This window comes from Leiobunum rupestre, chromosome 1 (assembly GCF_980474605.1).
Source record: "Leiobunum rupestre chromosome 1, qqLeiRupe1.1.hap1, whole genome shotgun sequence".
NCBI lineage: Eukaryota > Metazoa > Arthropoda > Arachnida > Opiliones > Sclerosomatidae > Leiobunum > Leiobunum rupestre.
In genome coordinates, this window is record NC_143384.1 from 8,761,327 (window position 1) to 8,779,033 (window position 17,707).

Below are 17,707 nucleotides of genomic sequence, written 5' to 3' on the forward strand. Positions count from 1 at the left end.
TTAAATAAACTATCCTTTATCTCTTTCTCTAAACGCTCCCGAGTCCCAGAGTATTTTTTCTCGCAAATGCCTATTTGACAAACTCATTTTCGAACACAACGTCCCGTTTGAAACGTGATATCAAACAAAACAAAAACTGCTCGGGGGGGGGGGGGGGATTTCCTCGGGTGACAAAGGACAACGAAAAGCGCTCTTCACTGAAAACCTCTAAAATTAGCAAAAGGACACAAAAAATACGCGTATTAACGCCCCCTCTCTTTGTACTGTGTATAATTTGGTGAGTATATACAATAGATGGGCATGCGTTACGTCGTTTGAAAGGTAGGAGACCCATCTAACGTATAGTAGACCAAAAAAATTAAAACTAATTATTACGGTATTGGTAATGTAAAAACTTCGATTAAAGTTCCGCGAAAAATGTTATTTTCGCGATTTATTGCTTTCCTGTTAATGTAAGAAAGATATTTCATTTGACAAAATATTTTGGTAATACAATAGCTCTTTATATAAAATACGAGAGGTCACGTGATTACGTTAGATTCATCTTACAGTTAAAGTTAGAGAGCGCGCACATATTTTTGTTTTTGTTGAGCTCGTGCGAAGACTCACGAGACCCTCTACACCAAAATATTAGGAAGCGCGCGCTCCAAAAATAACACTTTTTATACAGGTATGCGTATTTATTATTTTATAGAAAGAGCTATTATCTACCGAATAAAAGTTTCTTCATCACAATCGGACAAGTAGATCAAACGTTAGACGCATTTGAACAAAAGCGCCCGCCGCCATCTTGGATCAGCCGCCATCTTGAATAGCTGGGCGATCGAGATGTCTATCAAGCAGTTTTGGCATGCCTACGTGACCCCTAACGATAAATCATAAAATATCTTTGTGCGATAATTGATTTTCTAAAGTTCAATTTCGCAGTCTGACTATTATAGTTAACTTTTCAATTTTAAAATATTTTCCAATATGACAAAAATATTTAACGTATTCAGTGTTGGTAACGATTTTCTGCCGACGACATTATAGACAATAAAGTATAGATTACGTGTTTTCTCAACTCACTTCATTATTCCTACCCGTTCTTTGTACTCACAGCATTATTCCTACGCGTTCTTTTTATTCACTGCATTATTCCTACAAGTTATTTGTACTCACTGTATTATTATAAAACTTACCAACAGGCTCCCCGCCAGCAATAGGCACAAGTAGGCACGTGCCTATGTTGAAAAAGTGTAGGCCTACTTTGGGGGCCTCTAAATTTTTGAAACGGTGCCTATTATAGACCTCAATATTTTTAGTTACTAGTTTGTAAAATAAGATTTGATATTTCCATTTTTAGCCTACTGAGAGTAATATAACAGATTGGAAACGAAGAAAATCGAAAGTTAATTTGATCGAAATGCACTATAATTAGAGTACGGTTGGCAACGCTGTCCGTGATTTTAGATTTTCCCCTTGAAAAAATTTTTCTTTTGAATTGACTGATAAGAGATGGTGACGCCGGGAGGGGGAAATACGTCATGCTAGGCCGCAAAGTGCAGGGACACCTGTCTTTTTGCCTCGGTGTCAGTGAGAAGCTACAATACACACAACAAAGACATTTAGTTTCTTGGAATTTGACGACGTCAGAGTAGAGGACCGGAGGGGGGGGATTGCCAAAACTGGATTTCTCTCTTTCTCGTCCCAGCAGAGGTAAAGCCCAAGCCTATTGCTTTGATAGGAAGGGGTTATTCTTTCAAATATTGAGGAATTTGGGTTTCCCCTTTTTCCCTCTTTTGCGAAGTCACGTGATTTCAGTGACCATCGAACGGGGTCCGTCAGTGATAAGGGCCTCGCGTTTCGTCAATCGTCATTTCGTTTCCGTCTCCTGAGCAAGATAGTTCTCAATTTCGAGTCTATTTTGGCCTGAATTTAACTAGATTTAATAGTTGATTTTTAAGCAGCCTTTTTCAAGGCTAATAAGCTATTGTAGCTTAATTTTCCAAACAGCCTTTTTCAAGGCTAATAAGCTATTGTAGCTTAATTTTCCAAACAGCTTTTTTCAAGGCTAATAAGCTATTTGTAGCTTAATTTTCCGAACAGCCTTTTTCAAGGCTAATAAGCTATTGTCGCTTAATTTTCCAAACAGCCTTTTTCAAGGCTAATAAGCTATTTATAGCTGATTTTCCCACTGCCTTTTTGAAACCGAATTAGCTATTATATTTACATATACTATAGCTCTGCTTTATCCAAACAGTCTTTTCGAGACTACTAAGCTATTACAAGCTTCGTTTAGAATAGGTTTTAAATTAAGTTTTAAAATATGAGCACCCAAAAGTTTTTATCTGGGGCCCAAAAACGCCAGAAGCGAAGAGGGAAGATGGTGTTGTAAGTAGTCAGAAAGGCGCAATGGAACGTTTTTTGAAATCGTCAGGCAAGAGTCATAATGATAGTCCCGGGGAAAGCTTGGGAAATAAAGAGGGTTTAGAATTCGAAGGTGCTAATATTTCTGAGGTTCTTCCAAACGTCAGTTCTGATTTAGACATTGCACTAAGTAATGAAGCCGAAATTATAAGAAACCCTACTATATCTGCCGATGTGCAAGATTTAACTAATTTAACGGAAGTGCGTTTACACGAATTGGATATTAGTTTAGATAAATATTCCCTTCCAGTTCAGCCTAAACTCAATCATTTTCCTAAAACTTTAATGGGTGGTAAAAATCGTGGTATCATTTCTTCTTGGTACGGCAAATATCGAATGCTTGAGTATTCAGTTGCAAAAAATGTCCTGATTTGAAAGCCAAATGCGAGAGTATGCCCAATAATGCAAAATATATTCACAGCACTGTACAAAATGAAATAATTGACATTTGTGCTAATTTAGTAAGGAAAATGATTGTCGAAGAGGTCATCGAATCCGGTGGGTTTTACTCTGTAATTGCCGATGAAACCCGAGACAATGCAGGGGTGGAGCAGCTAAGCGTTTGTATTCGATATACTAGAATAGAAATAGGTGTCGTAGAAATATTTCTAGGTTTCACTGATTTACATAAGTTCGATTCTGAGAATATCAGCTTGGCAATTATAAATCTTTTGACAGAGGGTGGTTTAAAACTGGAGAATTGCGTTGGACAGACATATGACGGGGCAAGTGTAATGGACGGACACGTAAAAGGAGTGAGGGTGAAAGTAGAAGAGGCAGTAGGCGGACATTGTCCGTACGTGCATTGCTACGCGCACCGCTTAAATTTACTTTTAGTTGACTGTTGCTCCAAAATATTGGCAGTTAGGAAACTACTTGGTTTGGTTCAGGCAATATACAATTTTCAATCCAATTCGGTTATTAGAAGCGAATATTTTGAAAACTCCCAAAAAGATCTGGGCTATGAGATACTTAAAATGCCACAAAGCTGCGACACTCGGTGGTGGAGTAAAAAAAAGGTGTTAGTTATTTTAGAAATGGACTCGATTCCGTAGTTTTAACGTTAAAGAATCTAATTGAAAACGGTAAACCAGAGGAAGCTGCTGAGTGTCGTGGGTATATATCCCAATTACATAACTTTAACAACTTAATATTAATTGTCGCACTAGACGAAGTATTAGGCGTAACGAATTCCCTGTCGGAATACTTGCAAAGTTCAAAAAGTTATTTCAACGGAAGCCGTTGCCATTTGCCAAGCTACCGTTAAGACCTTAGAAGAATGTAGGAACTCGGAACGATTTGATTTAATTTGGGTAGAAGCTACTAAAATCGCAGAATCTGCTTTTATTGCAATACCTGATCGTAACAGCGAACCGATAGCTTTACGGAAACGTAAAATAATCCCTAACAAGAGATTAAAACATAGTGTGGTAACGATTACAACGGGTAGCAGGGAAACGGAAGCAAAAACCCTGATTGACCAGTTGAGGTCCACCTATTTCGAATTAGTTGATAAATTTATTTCAGAAATGAAAATTCGACTATTGGAAAACTCTGGCTTATTCAAAGGTATAATGGCGTCTGACCCTAACTCGGAAAACATTTTTAACGAAAACGATATCGCAACCCATTGTAACACTTATAATCGGTTTCAATTCGACCTGAATTCGTTAAAAATCCAAATTAAAATAGCCAGAAATTTAATTATCCCCAAGAAATTTACCAGCGTAATCGACTGCTTCCAGTATTTAATTAAAATGGCAGATGGGTTCCCCGACCTAGTGAAATACTACAAAATTGTTTCTTGCATTCCTGTGGCAAATACAATCTCAGAAAGAAGTTTCAGTTCACTCAAAAGAATTGAAACACGTCTACGGACAACTATGGGAGAATTTAGGCTTTCAAATCTGGCTTCACTGTCGATAAATCATGATTTGTCGAATTGTTTATAAGAAAACCCAAAGTTAGTAGTCGACGAATTTGGGAAAAAAAAACTAATCGAAGAGTGTCATTCCTTGATTAAAATGCCTTTAAAAAATTCAATGGGAAAATAGAAATCATGTCAAAATTTAAAACATTTAAATAAAAAAATCCTGGAAACTCGGGAATTTTTGAAATAAACATTATAGATGGGGCCTCTAATTCAGGCTGGGCCTACGTGCATAAAATCCCTGGCGGGCTACTGCTTACCAATGAAATGCATTAACTTTCTCGTATTAGTAACTGATAACCATTTCCGGTTGATTAGTATTTTAGAAAAGTATCCCGTTAATAATAGCGCAATCATCGTCAATAAGCAAGGTATCGCACTTAGTATTCCATTCTGTTAAAGACAAAGTTATTTGTTTTGCCTTAGCAATATACGTGTAAATTTATTGGCTTACCGTATTCAAATCGAAATGGAAAATGGAGCTCAAGAAGGAAGGTGTTTCACTCAGAAATAAATTGTTTCCCCAGGCGATGGCGAAGTTTCCCAAAGTAGCCACCCATAAGACCTTTGAAAGAGCAATTTTCTTCCATGGTATTTGAAACTAAGTGAGAAACGTATGATAAGAATTTAATTTTCATACGCATCTTTAGTAAAGGACTAAAGGGGCTTATATTATTCTAGCAGGAATTTTTTAAATAGTTAGTGTAGGGAACTGTTGGCTAGCGTGTCCTGATGAGCTTGTCACCACCCTCCTTCGCATTGTAAACCGGATACCTGGTTTAAAAACAATAAGAGTAGCTCAATGATTTGCGCCCAAGGTTTTAGCTGATTATTATTATTGACAATTATTTAAGTAATTATAATAAATGAAACAACTAAATCCCAGCAGCGGACAAGCAGTAACTGCTTATGTTTCAATCGGACTGATGTAAAGCTGAAATATTTATGATGGAAATAGAAAGGTCATTAATAAATTAATAATAATAATAAAGAATCTATTAAGATTCCACGATAGAGTTTTGTTTTTGGAATTTTCAAAAGCTAAATATATTTCTTAAATAATTTCCGTCGATTTTCCTCACCTTTTATATATTTTAAAACCCTTCCCTTAAATTTGAGCCTTGAAACTGTAACAGTAAACTGAGAAAATTTTAAATTGTAAAGGATCATGTGTAAAATGACGGCATTTAACTTCTATATACACATATAGAGGTGTTTCACTCAAAAAGCATGGGTGACGTCGTATCACGTGACACTGAAATCACTGTATAAATACATTTATAACAAATTGAACTAGAAAAAAAGTAATAAATAATATTGATTTGCAATAATTTTAATCAAGACTGTGTTCAAGTTAACAGAGAAAATTTGGATGTAACTATAGCTTCTATTTTCACGATAGAGAGAGCCTGCAAGTGCAAAGAGAGCCGCGTGTCTTGCCCTTTGGCTTAGAAAGGATGAGTCATGGTTTTTCTTCCAATAACAATAAATTCTAATATGCCTTTCTAGAAAGAAACATGGCGTTTTAATGTAACTCTTTAGTCTCTTTTTTACTACCATCGCTTACTCGACTTGTGTGGAGCTTCCGATTATCATTAGGCATGCCAAAACTGTATAAAGCTCCGTGTTGTTATGTGTAATTCTAACATGGATTAATGAGGTTAATTAATTCATGATTCTACTTTAAATGAAAAGTTTAAAAATGCAGATTATGAAAGAATTTAGTATATGACTTATTTAACATCAATTAAATTCATCAAGATAATTAGCTAACATAGAACGTTGCCAACTCCTTAAACCGTTTAAATTTCTTTTATATTCATACAACATTTTTAATATAGCGTATAAAAAAAGCAAATTAATAGAGTACTAATTTGCCAAATAAATCTGCAAAAGCTAGTTACAACGACGTATCAGACGTCTATCGGATTGAAAATCAACGCCAGCAGCCCAGAATTAAGCTTTTCATTTGAAAAATTTGGTGCCGTATCAAGCAATGTAGCTTACCTCGTATTTTTGTCTTTTTCTTTCTAGATTTAAATCATTAATTTATCCATGGCTAAATGCGCGTGATTTTAAAAATTGGTTTAAATATTTCGATTAGAATAGAAAAAAAATCAGAACTAAACACGCGTACTCATTTACAATTTAAAATTTTCTCAGTTTACTGTTAGTTTCAAGGCTCAAATTTAAGGGAAGGGTTTTAAAATATATAAAAGGTGAGGAAAATCGATGGAAATTATTTAAGAAATATATTTAGCTTTTGAAAATTCCAAAAACAAAACTCTTTAAACCTAAAACATTTTCCATATATGCACCTTTATAGATCTCATCTACTCCCCCTTAATTCAACCTTCCAACTGCTTTGATAAAAGCATTTTTTATTTAATATATTTATGACTTGGTATATCCCTAAGTTTTATCTAAATATGACATATATTATAAGTAATTTTCTTTTAAACACTAGAGGAAGGTTTGATTTATACGTGAAAATACAACTTTAGGGACTTATTATTACTTGAATATAGAAAACCATTTTATAATACTCTTATCCCTTTAAAACTATAGGATTATAATTTGGTTCTTAATTAATCGATTTCATAAAATTATGGAATTATTATTATATCTCTATGGTATAGAGTCCGACGTCCTTACTAGAAATAATGTTGGTGTTGTTGTATTAGTATAAGTTTAAGTATAAGTAGTATTAGAAATAGTAGAAGTATTAGTAGTAGTAGTAGTTGTTGTTGTAGTAGTAGCAGCAAAAGTACAAGTAATATATGTAGTATAAGTAGTATTAGTAGCATTAGTATTATAAATGGTAGAAGTAGCATTGGTAGTATTTGGAGGAGGATAATAAAGTAACCATTTAAGTTTAATAAAACACAACATTTCCCTCCAAGAACATTAAGCTTTTATACAAATGTGAAATATTTATTTTTGGATAGACGACTTATATTTTAAATTAGTACTTATTAAGAAAATATAAAATTTTATATATAATATCAAGAATGAATTGACTGTAACAGAGAATGTGTTCATCTCGTGATATACTGAAGAAAAACCACGCCTCTTTGCCATGCTGAAGAGTGAAAACAGTTGAGGGGGATGACACGCTGCTAGCCTCATAGTGCGAGGCTCTTTCTCTGACAAAGGCGAGGAATATCATACGTAAGTCACGGAACTAGATGCTATGTTTGCACCTGCATATTCTCAGCTAAAATGTATTCATTCATGATAATACAATTCTATTAACCTTTGACGTTCTGTGATCCGTACGATTACCAACAATGAATTTAAGTTCTTGGTCCGAAATTTTGGGATCATCGGAAGGTTGCTCGTAGAAAAATATGAAAACCAAGACTGAGTACAACACACCAAATCCACCTATTGGATGAAATTTAATGTACAATTAATACATCCGTACCTACAATCAGTGCCGGATTGCCCAGTTGGAACCCTGTTTTAATGGGACTCCCTAGCTGCACTTCACAAAATAATCGATTATCAGTGAGAATGTAGCCCACTAGATATAACGATTTCCGTATTTTTATTTCAAATTGCCTATTATCTTTTAACAATCTCGGACAACGTAGAATATTTTTATATATTTGTTTTGAAATAGGAGTGATAAAACACGCGAAAGGGCAGAAAAATCCATAATGAAAAGAGGCAAAAAAGCTAAACCCTAAAGTTTTATAATTATTTTAATTCCTTTGGGGTTTAGCTTTTTTGGACCTTTTTCATTAAGGACCTCTCCACCTTCTTATAACATGAAATAGGATTGTCTTGGCCAAAATGAACATCGACTTTACAATTGAGCAGATAAACTATATAAAGCTAAACTTTTAGTTACGTTTTCCTCTAGCGTTAAAAATTAATATTATAAAACTGAAATTTGTTAAAAAAATGTGTACAACATAGGGTTGTTAATTTTCTGGAAAAATAAAATTTTCCGAATTGCGGAAAATTTTCGGCAAATCGGAAAAGTAAAAAATTTAAACATAAATTACTTTTCAAGGGTTTTTAATGTTTTAAACTTTTTATCGATTTAAAATGACTAATATCACTAAAAATACTAAAAAACATTAATAGTGTTACATTTCAACCAGTTTAAACTAGTCTATAGGTTTAGTTTTACTTTTAGATTAGAAAAAATGAGGTGAAAATGCCGCTTTATTTAAATTTGCAAACAATATATTAGACAAATCATGAAATGAAAACGTTTTTAATATTTTCCGAGCGGGAAATTTTCCGACTTAAAGCACTAGTACAACACGTAAATTTACTGTGACAGCTGAAACGTAGTGTTTCCCATTGAGTGTCACTATTGTCGCCGGCCACTAAAAATAATGACTTGCTTTAACAAGTTCGTATACTTTTCAATTTTACTAGTGAAATAAATAGGCCTTTCTATAACGTAACATTGGCTTTCTTGTTTTGTTATTGCTGCTACGTCACGGGTGAATTATACATGACGTTTTACTACGAGTAGCCTTGGACATAAGAGTAGATTCAACAACGCACACTGTTTTTAAGCATAAACTGAACTGAACTTCTACGTATTTCGTGACGAATGAGCTAAATTAAAAAAGTTCACAATTATTATTTCCTATTATTAATATGGAAGCTGCTAGAATCTCATCAAGGCAACTACACCAAATAAAATGATGGACATAGGGCCCCAGAAAACCCAAATCCGGCACTGCAATTTTGTCCCTGATGATATTTAAAAAGGCCAAAACGTTATATGGGCATATTATGAATGTCCAGGTCTATATAAAAGTGACATAATTAGCGAAAGTGTGCCATTTCCTATATTTTCAAATGCTAAAGATTTACTGAATAATGCTATCGATATAGAGGGCGTAGAAGGCTAAATTAGGATTGACAATGTATACACTTTCTGGTTTGTTCTTTCGAGTCTTGTATTAAAACGTTGACAAGTGGCGGTAGCGTTTCCATTCAGTGGTAAAAAATCAATAAGCCAACTAGCCGTCTGCAGTGCATCCTTAGTTCTCGAAACTCTTACCAGATAAGGCTATATTTACTATTAAATGTTGTTTCCTCCCCAATGTATACAGTCTCTACTCTCCTCTCCTCCCAACTTTCACTTCGCGAATAACATTGATTTAAAAAAGACAACCTGGTTTTCTCGTTTTACCGCCTTTTAATGTTGTTCAGGCGCACAGGAAAACGAATGTACACACGGACAATAATTTGCCCGATTTTTCCGCCACGAGCACTGCCGATAAACGAGAAAACGGAGGGCCCTTTTTTTGAGGCGCGTTGGGCTCGAATAATAAGCGAGCGTTATGCCGTCACGTGATAGACGCAAAAATTCGTAAGCCTACTTTTAAAGATTTTCAAAATCGCTCCTTATATCACGTGACAACGTAACGCTCGCTAATTGGTCAAGCTCAAAGTGCTTCAAAAAACCGGGAAAATGAAGTAGAGATATTTCAAAAAAAATTCTCCGTTTTCTCGTTTACCGGCATTGCTGGCGGCGGTAAAATCTGGCAAATTTGATCCTTATGTACCTTTATTTTCCGTGCGCCAGAACAACGGGAAAAGGCGGTAAAATAAAGAAAACCGGGAAAACATTGCCCGTGTGAACCAGCCTTTACTTGTTGAAAAGTAAACGGTTTTATCAAAGCAACACTAGCAGACATTATGATAAGATTCGTTGTATCAAAACCACAATGATTTTACCAATATTACACTGAATTCACGATGAATCACCTCCTAACACTCATTTCAAAAACGTTTCCATCGATACATTTTTAATAATTATGTTAATTTTAGTATTTATTTTAATTGTTATTTGCGCAAAAATATGAAAAAGGTCGAAATCCTCACCGAACAGATAAAATGACGACGGCCATCCTCCGACTGACGAACACATGAACGCAGCCAGCGGGATGGAAACCATGTTCCCAAATCGAGCGCCTGCTTGTACTATTGAAAACGCTAGCCCCGTTTCTGACGATGGAAACCAATTCGAACACAAAATAGTCATTGCGGGAATAGAAATGCCCTGCAATGAATTTCAACACGATAAATAGCCTTTACTAAGGGGCCGTTTACAAATTACGTATTGCAGTATAAGATATGATGGTGTTTGTACAAGCGTTACTAAATTTTATAGGCGTATAAGTGCTACTGAAATATTACGTCATAATTCTATATTGGAAACGATTTTTTCAGTTGATTTAACGGTCGCAATTTAGCACTTATTTTTCTTATTTGTGACGGGTTTTATAGAGGTAAATCAATAAAAATTTATTTGGAAATAAATTGAAGAATCTTAAAGGGAATATAATATGCAAAGCCATCTTTATGGAAGGCCCCGTTCATTTTTCAAATTTCCCGCGCCAAACAATTTTAAAGCCAAAGGCAAGAGTGGCCAGAGCTGCAAACGTTGGTGTTCCACAAGAAATAACTGAGGTTATATTACCTTTAAGGGTTATGGTAATTTTAAGGTAGTATAATATTGGATACGGATTTTCAGGGGTGGGGCAGTGTCTATTTTAAGATTTTATTTAGAACTACCCATATCTAACCAAAATTAGTATAAGAGTGATAAAACATGCGGAAAGGTAGAATAGTCCATAACGAAAAGGGACATAAATATGGCACGCCCAACATAAAGACACGAACCTCGGACCAAATAGATCTTCGATTAAAAAAGGAAATTAAATAGCCAGAAATTCCAACGGTAGACCGGTTTCGTCCTATTTGGGACTCATCAGTACCGTGGGGGAAATCTGACTGGCTACTATAACACCGAAAAGATAAACTAAGCCTGAGCATTAATAATTTCAAAACGCGTTGCCGAATACGGGGATAGTGGTGGAGAATTATGTATACGAAATGTTAAGTTAATAAGAACCAACTATGGACTGCAATGCAACGCTTTTTGAAATTTTTCATGTTTAGGCTTAGTTTCTCTTTTCAGTCTAGTGCTTGGTTTCCACTGGCATGCGTCATAATGCACTTTAATTAGGTAATTTTTCTTGACGCGCGTCAAAACGTTTTTACGTCCGAAAGTTGATTTACGCTAAAGCCAAGGCTAAAGCTAGTACGCGTCACTAAACTTGGGAACGTACAAACTTTTTAACGCGTGTATAGAAAAATACATTATGTCGCTCGCTCGTGCAAACCAAGCTTAATAGTCACCAGCCAGATTTCCCCCAGGGTACGGATGAGTCCCAAATAGGACGAAACCGGTTGGAATTTCTAGCTATTTTATTTAGATTTATTTAGTTTTTTACTCGAAGATTTGGTAAATCTTTCTTTCGTTACGTATTTTGTGAACAGCCATTCAAAAGTTTCTAAGAAATACTAGTGTTAAGGTGAATACCTCAGCAAGACCTTCGACTACTCTTAAACCCAAGAAAGAACTGTAACCGACGTAGGCCACAGGTGGACTCGCTAGTGACAGAGCAGACGTCAGGAACACTCCAACGGCCAAAATCCTTTTCGCTCCGAAAAATTCAGTAAGCATCCCGCCTACAAAGTTTCCAACAATATATCCGTAGAAAAACGATCCGAGAACAAGACCTTGAATGTAGGGATTCCAGTCGAATGTTCCTTCCTGGAAATATTTTGGAAATTAGGGAATATGCTCTTAATCCCAATTTCAAAAGTACATTACCAGGAGCATTGTTATTTCACAATAACGAAATTATCAACAGAAGTATAAAAAATTAAATTGTCAAATAACTTAACGGATTACATTGTTACCAGAAGTATAAAAAACTAAGATATTTAATAATTTGAAGGGATCATATTACTAGCCGAGGTATAACAAATTAAGATATTAAATAACTTGAAAAGATTATATTATTACCCAAGGTATAAAAAATTAAGATATTAAATATATTTGAAGGGATTATATTATTACCCGAGGTATAACTTGAAAAGATTTTATAATTACCAGAAGTATAAAAAAAACACTTTTGAAATAACTTGAAGGGAATATATTATTACCCAAGGTATAAAAATTTAGATATTAAATTATTACCCGAGGTATAAAAATTAAGATATTAAATAACTTGAAGAGATTATACTATTACCAGAACGAAAAAAAATGATATTAATAACCCTGATTTATTAAAAAAAAGGAACATATGATGGTGGATTGAGAATTTCATACTTTTGTCGCTCGGAGCGTTGTTGATTTTGTGAGAAGGTTTACTAAGTTTATCGTTACCTTAGTTTAAAACCTTTTTCAACTAAAGTAAAATATTATTCCCACCGCCTTTAGCAAAAGTTTGACTACTGTACCATTCCTGAGGAAAGGGATTTGTTTGAAAATTTTAACTCAGACGCAGAAACTAGTGCAGGTTAACTTTAGATTTGCAATTTTCACTAAAATTACCAATATTTTATTGCGCTGAATTTTGATACGCACTTTTTTTAATTGAATAAATAACTGATAGTCTATGATCATTTGAATGTACGCTTCGTCTTTCTTTTATTTTTGAGAATAGGAACGGTTAGTATGTGTTTTAACTTTCTTCCCAGCACAGGCGGACTGGTGACGTTGCAGTCAAGTAATCGTAGTATACCCACCCGGCCAGACTAATTACCACCAGCATGTTCCCAGGAATTTATAATCCGGTGCTCCAAGCGATCAAACAGCCTTTTACACCGGTGGTCTCATCAGAATGCCCTACGCCAGCGTCCACAAGCCCAGACAGGTGACAAATCCAGCATGGGTAGTAGTACCCTACTACTGATGGTCTCACCCTCGACGCAAGCCACTCATCCCGACAAATGACGCAGCAATGGGGCGACCAGCTTCCACTTCATGCCCAGCTGCGGGATGGAGAGTGGATGCTGTAGCACCTCTAGCCGACACCCTACCTACGTAGGTAGAGAGCCACACCCTTCAGAAAGAGCTCCTGAAGGGGAACGACGGGCACACGGTGGTCCACGTAACCCCCGGTCACGGTTCTGTGAGATTTTGCCCATTTCGGGGAACAGACAGACAGTACGTCGCACTCCAAATTTCCAATCACACACCCGAGTGTGCTGTTGGAAGGAATAAAACCGCCCCGGGGCAGTGCTATTTAACATGTGCTAAATAATGGTCAATAATGTTACGTCATAACATTGGAAAAAGTGATAAATAATGATAGATAATATAACCAAAAGGGATAAATAATGATAGATAATATAACCAAAAGGGATAAATAATGAAAGATAATATAACCAAAAGGGATAAATAATGATAGATAATATAACCAAAAGGGATAAATAATGATAGATAATATAACCAAAAGGGATAAATAATGATAGATAATATAACCAAAAGGGATAAATAATGAAAGATAATATAACCAAAAGGGAAAAATAATGAAAGATAACATTACGAAAAGTGTATCAAACATCTCTTATGAGATAAGTATTCGTCTCACTATCAAGCTTGAAACATGTACCTTCACATGTAACACTCAAATTTTACATACATTCAAAACACTTTTAATATTAATAGTTGGGAAGTATTTTAAATTCATGTCCCCAAAGTCCTCAACATTTCGACAATAGCCAAAAGCAAAAATTCACAGGCAGGATTTTTGTCATTTTTTCCCCTAGCAGATTTTCTTTCACTTTGAAACGAGTGTCGAAGCCCAGAATTTTACCATTAGCGTGAATAGCTATAAGAATACTTTCGGTACCATGGTACTACTTCCTGATTTTAAAATTCCTAGAATTGGCCCCCTTTGTTATTTTGACCCTCTCCTCGTTTGAAGTGTTTGTGCGCGCCGAAAGTGACAATATTATTGTGCGCGAATAATATTACCCCAGCTCTCTCTCTCTCTATTCTTCAACATGGCCTCGCTAAAACACTTTGTCTAAAAAGCCATTAAAAGACGTCGTTTCCCGGAAAGAAAGTTGGACCCCACACTTGGACGTTTGACTTTGGCCTTCAGAACCGGTACCGATACCGACCTTCGGCCGTCATCCCTTCACTTCCTATAATACAAAAACACTTCCGCCAATGACAATTATTGGTGACGCCTCTGTCAAGCTTCCCTTGACCTTTGACCTTCTCCAATGAAAAACCTGCAGTTCTCCATTTCAAATTAAAACGAATTCAACGGAAACTGTCACGTGACCAGGCGAAAAGATAAAACCAATTAGTTGGACGAAAGATTCGGCAGCCCCGACCTGGTAGGTCACTGTTTTGGACTAGATAATCCGGAGGAAAGAGTGCCCGGGGAAAAGCAGGAAGAAGAACCCAGACCAAAGTCTATCCGCCTAGAGACAGAGGGATCCAAAGACCAGTTATCTTATCAACCCAGTGGCATCCTATCCAGCCTTCGTAACTTACAAAAATAAAAAGGAAACAACGAGAACTACCGTGGTGAGCTAAATCCAATCGGCATTAACTTTATTCGAGAGAGAGAGAGAGCCCACGTATTCCCCTGTGTTATCCCCCGCGAACGTTATTTGCATGTTCATTTTAGTGGTGTGTATATTTTTATTTAAGTGTATTTTTTTAATGTTTCTTTTCAAATTATATTGTTTGGACACCCGATCTCTTGCTTATTGATTTCTTTAGTGTATAGCCATACCCCTCGACCCGGAATAGTATTTAACAAGAATCCTTCTTGCCTTTTGCTAACGCTAGAAAACCCGAAAGCTCTTTTTTTAATTCGAGAGCAATTATTTTCTACATTAAGCAATTAGCGTTGCACACAGGATCTCGCTGATTTGTCAAAACGAAATTCATAAAAACCTTTACATTGCCAAAATGAGTTATTAATTAGTGTATATATTTATGCAGTGTAATTTTAACATTTTACATGATTAGGAAAAGTAATATTTGCGGTGAATTATTCATGGTTTGGAGTCATTTTTATGACTAAGTCGGATACTTCTCTCGTTAAAGATAAACTAAACTTTTCTGATATTCCCTAATTATTTTAAGAAAGGCCACAAATAATTCTGTAAGGCCAAATCCCAGGTATAATCTTTTTGGAATAAGCTTGGAATTCTTAGTTAATATAATTATGAATGTTTAATTTTTGTTAATTTCATACAAGGGTAAGCTTGTAAGCATTAGTAAGCTTCTTTCAAATTACTTAAAATTTAAAATAGTTAGGTTTAGCGTGGGAATCATATTTTATCTCTTGAAGGTTGTTTTTTAGTTTCAATGTCGGTAGTAAAAATATCGGATGAATTGCGGCAGACTTTACACTCAAAATAATTTTTTTAAAGCCAGAAACGAACGAAATTGAGTCATTATTCCCTTTTGAAAAAATTTTTAAGGATTGAAATTCATTATTAACATAAAAATAGTATAAAACTTTGTAAGTAATTTTAAAGTTTTATTTGATGCAAAACCAAAATTGGTTCAAAACTAAATATTGTGCGCAGACCTTCCAATTGACGTAAGTATTCAGTTTCCTTTTTTAAAAAGCGATTGTAAAGTGTTAGACACTTAAGTCCATTCGTCCATCTGATTAATCAGGACGAGATATATGTAACGGCGTTGTAGTCATTCTGAGCTCGTGCCTGGAGGGCCTTATAATTTGTCATTAAAGCAAATGGCGGTTCGACGTGGAGTAGCTCTTTTTTCAATAGATGTCGCTAGCATCGAAATCAAAAAGGCGGTACTTATAGCTGCCCCTGGCGTGGATTAGATCGTTTGTAAATTGGTCAATAACATAAATTACAGCAATTCTGAACAATATTTTTACATGGGATATATGATTTAAGTTAAAGTCCACTAAATAGAGTATAAGTTGTCTAACTATGATACTCTACACTGGCTCTCTGATGCATTAGGGGCCCAATCAAGTTTCACAGGTGATTCGAGTTCTCAACGTACTCATAAAGCATGTTTAAATAAAATGGAAACGGTACCTACTAGGTAGTATAAGTTCATTCTTAACGGTTCGGTACGAAATCACACACAGAATCCGTACTCTGATCTTTTCGTCACCCTCTAATTTACTATTAACCTGTAATTGATTAAACCTTTTAATCAATTTTTACCCTGTGATTTATTAATTAGGAGTTTACACTCAATAAGAAACAATTTTAGGTAAGAACAACGTCTACTCAAACAAAAACTACGTGATAAATCTTTAACAGCTCAGAGCTGACCACGATGTAATTAGTAATTAGTATCAAACAAACCTTTCTGATAGCGGAATTTTCTATGTTGGCACTGAATATATCCGACGAATCGTATTCGCATTCCGAAGAAAGATTCGAAGATACTTTTGTTGTTTTCACCATGGCGACAATGGAAATAGATAGACTGTTCCGTATACAATACAACGCGAAAAAACCGAAGGCCAAAAACGTTATAATCAGATGCCTTCTTTGTAGCATTTCGAAATTGATAGTTAAAATATTTTATATCTTCAGTTTTTACAAAAATTTAATTCACTGCTTTTAAGGCGAAGTTTACTTCGAGTCACAAAATTAAATGAATAACTTGAACGCCGTAAGCGTACAACCATCCACATCTGTCGGATATCCCAATGTCAGTACCATACAAACAGTGAGTTGTACAAAAAGTGTACTTGTATCATGTGTGCGTGACATAGTTCCTCTGCATTACACAGGTGTGCACGGTAACGCTCCTAGCTTGCGTTTAAGCAAACTGCATTGAAAATTTTGAAAGTGTGTCCTGTTCGTACAGGAAAAATACGATTTCACCCTGAATAAATTAAAAAAATTATAAAAATTTGTGACTTTATAGATTTTAGGGTGTACTTTCACGTGGTGTGGTCTCCAACATTCTCTAATCTGCGGTATTTCCGTCATCTTGGAAAATGGCTGCCAAATTCTTGAAACATTCCTGTATATCAAGATCTGTTTATCCTATTGATTCAAATGAGGTCTTACCTTAATCTGAACCAAATATCTTTTATGGCACATTACCGTAAAACCAACCGGAAGCTGGAAATCATTAACGAAAGTAGAGCCTAATTTTAAAATATCATGATTTTCTCGTTTAAATAAGCCCTGTGAAACTTTATTAAGAATATTGAGTGGAAATTAAATTTTATACATAAGTGCTATCTTATTCCCACCATTTGAAAAAATGGCGTCCTACCTATTTGAAAACCCATGATAATGTTAATGTTGATTTAAAATTCAACTTAAGGCATAATTCATCGTCTCTTTTTTATAGCGGGAACCAAAAGCCGTTTTGACGTCCCGCTGTCAATTTGGTAATATAACTATAAAAAGGTTTTTAATACATCTACATTTTCCATTTTGGACAGCTGCTCCAGCTACCGCTTTCCACAGTTCCACTGACCTCTATCAAAAACACGACTAAGCCTAGGTTTGCAGACCACGATTCTCACGATTTTCTTCGATGAAATAATTTATCTT

The 17,707-nt window shown here is 35.4% G+C and overlaps 1 protein-coding gene across 1 annotated transcript in view; it reads right to left on the reverse strand.

The window, feature by feature from the left end:
- Window positions 1-16,693, reverse strand: part of LOC149960540 (sialin-like) — a 32,948-nt gene extending 16,255 nt beyond the window's left edge. Inside the window, exons 1-5 of the mRNA XM_090181620.1 lie at window positions 16,496-16,693; window positions 11,714-11,936; window positions 7,596-7,726; window positions 4,794-4,940; window positions 4,600-4,732 (exon numbers count right to left, since the gene is read on the reverse strand). Coding sequence (XP_090037746.1) covers window positions 4,600-4,732; window positions 4,794-4,940; window positions 7,596-7,726; window positions 11,714-11,936; window positions 16,496-16,693 — 832 coding nt within the window. The remainder of the gene's footprint in view (window positions 1-4,599; window positions 4,733-4,793; window positions 4,941-7,595; window positions 7,727-11,713; window positions 11,937-16,495) is intronic.
- Window positions 16,694-17,707: the final 1,014 nt, after the last annotated feature.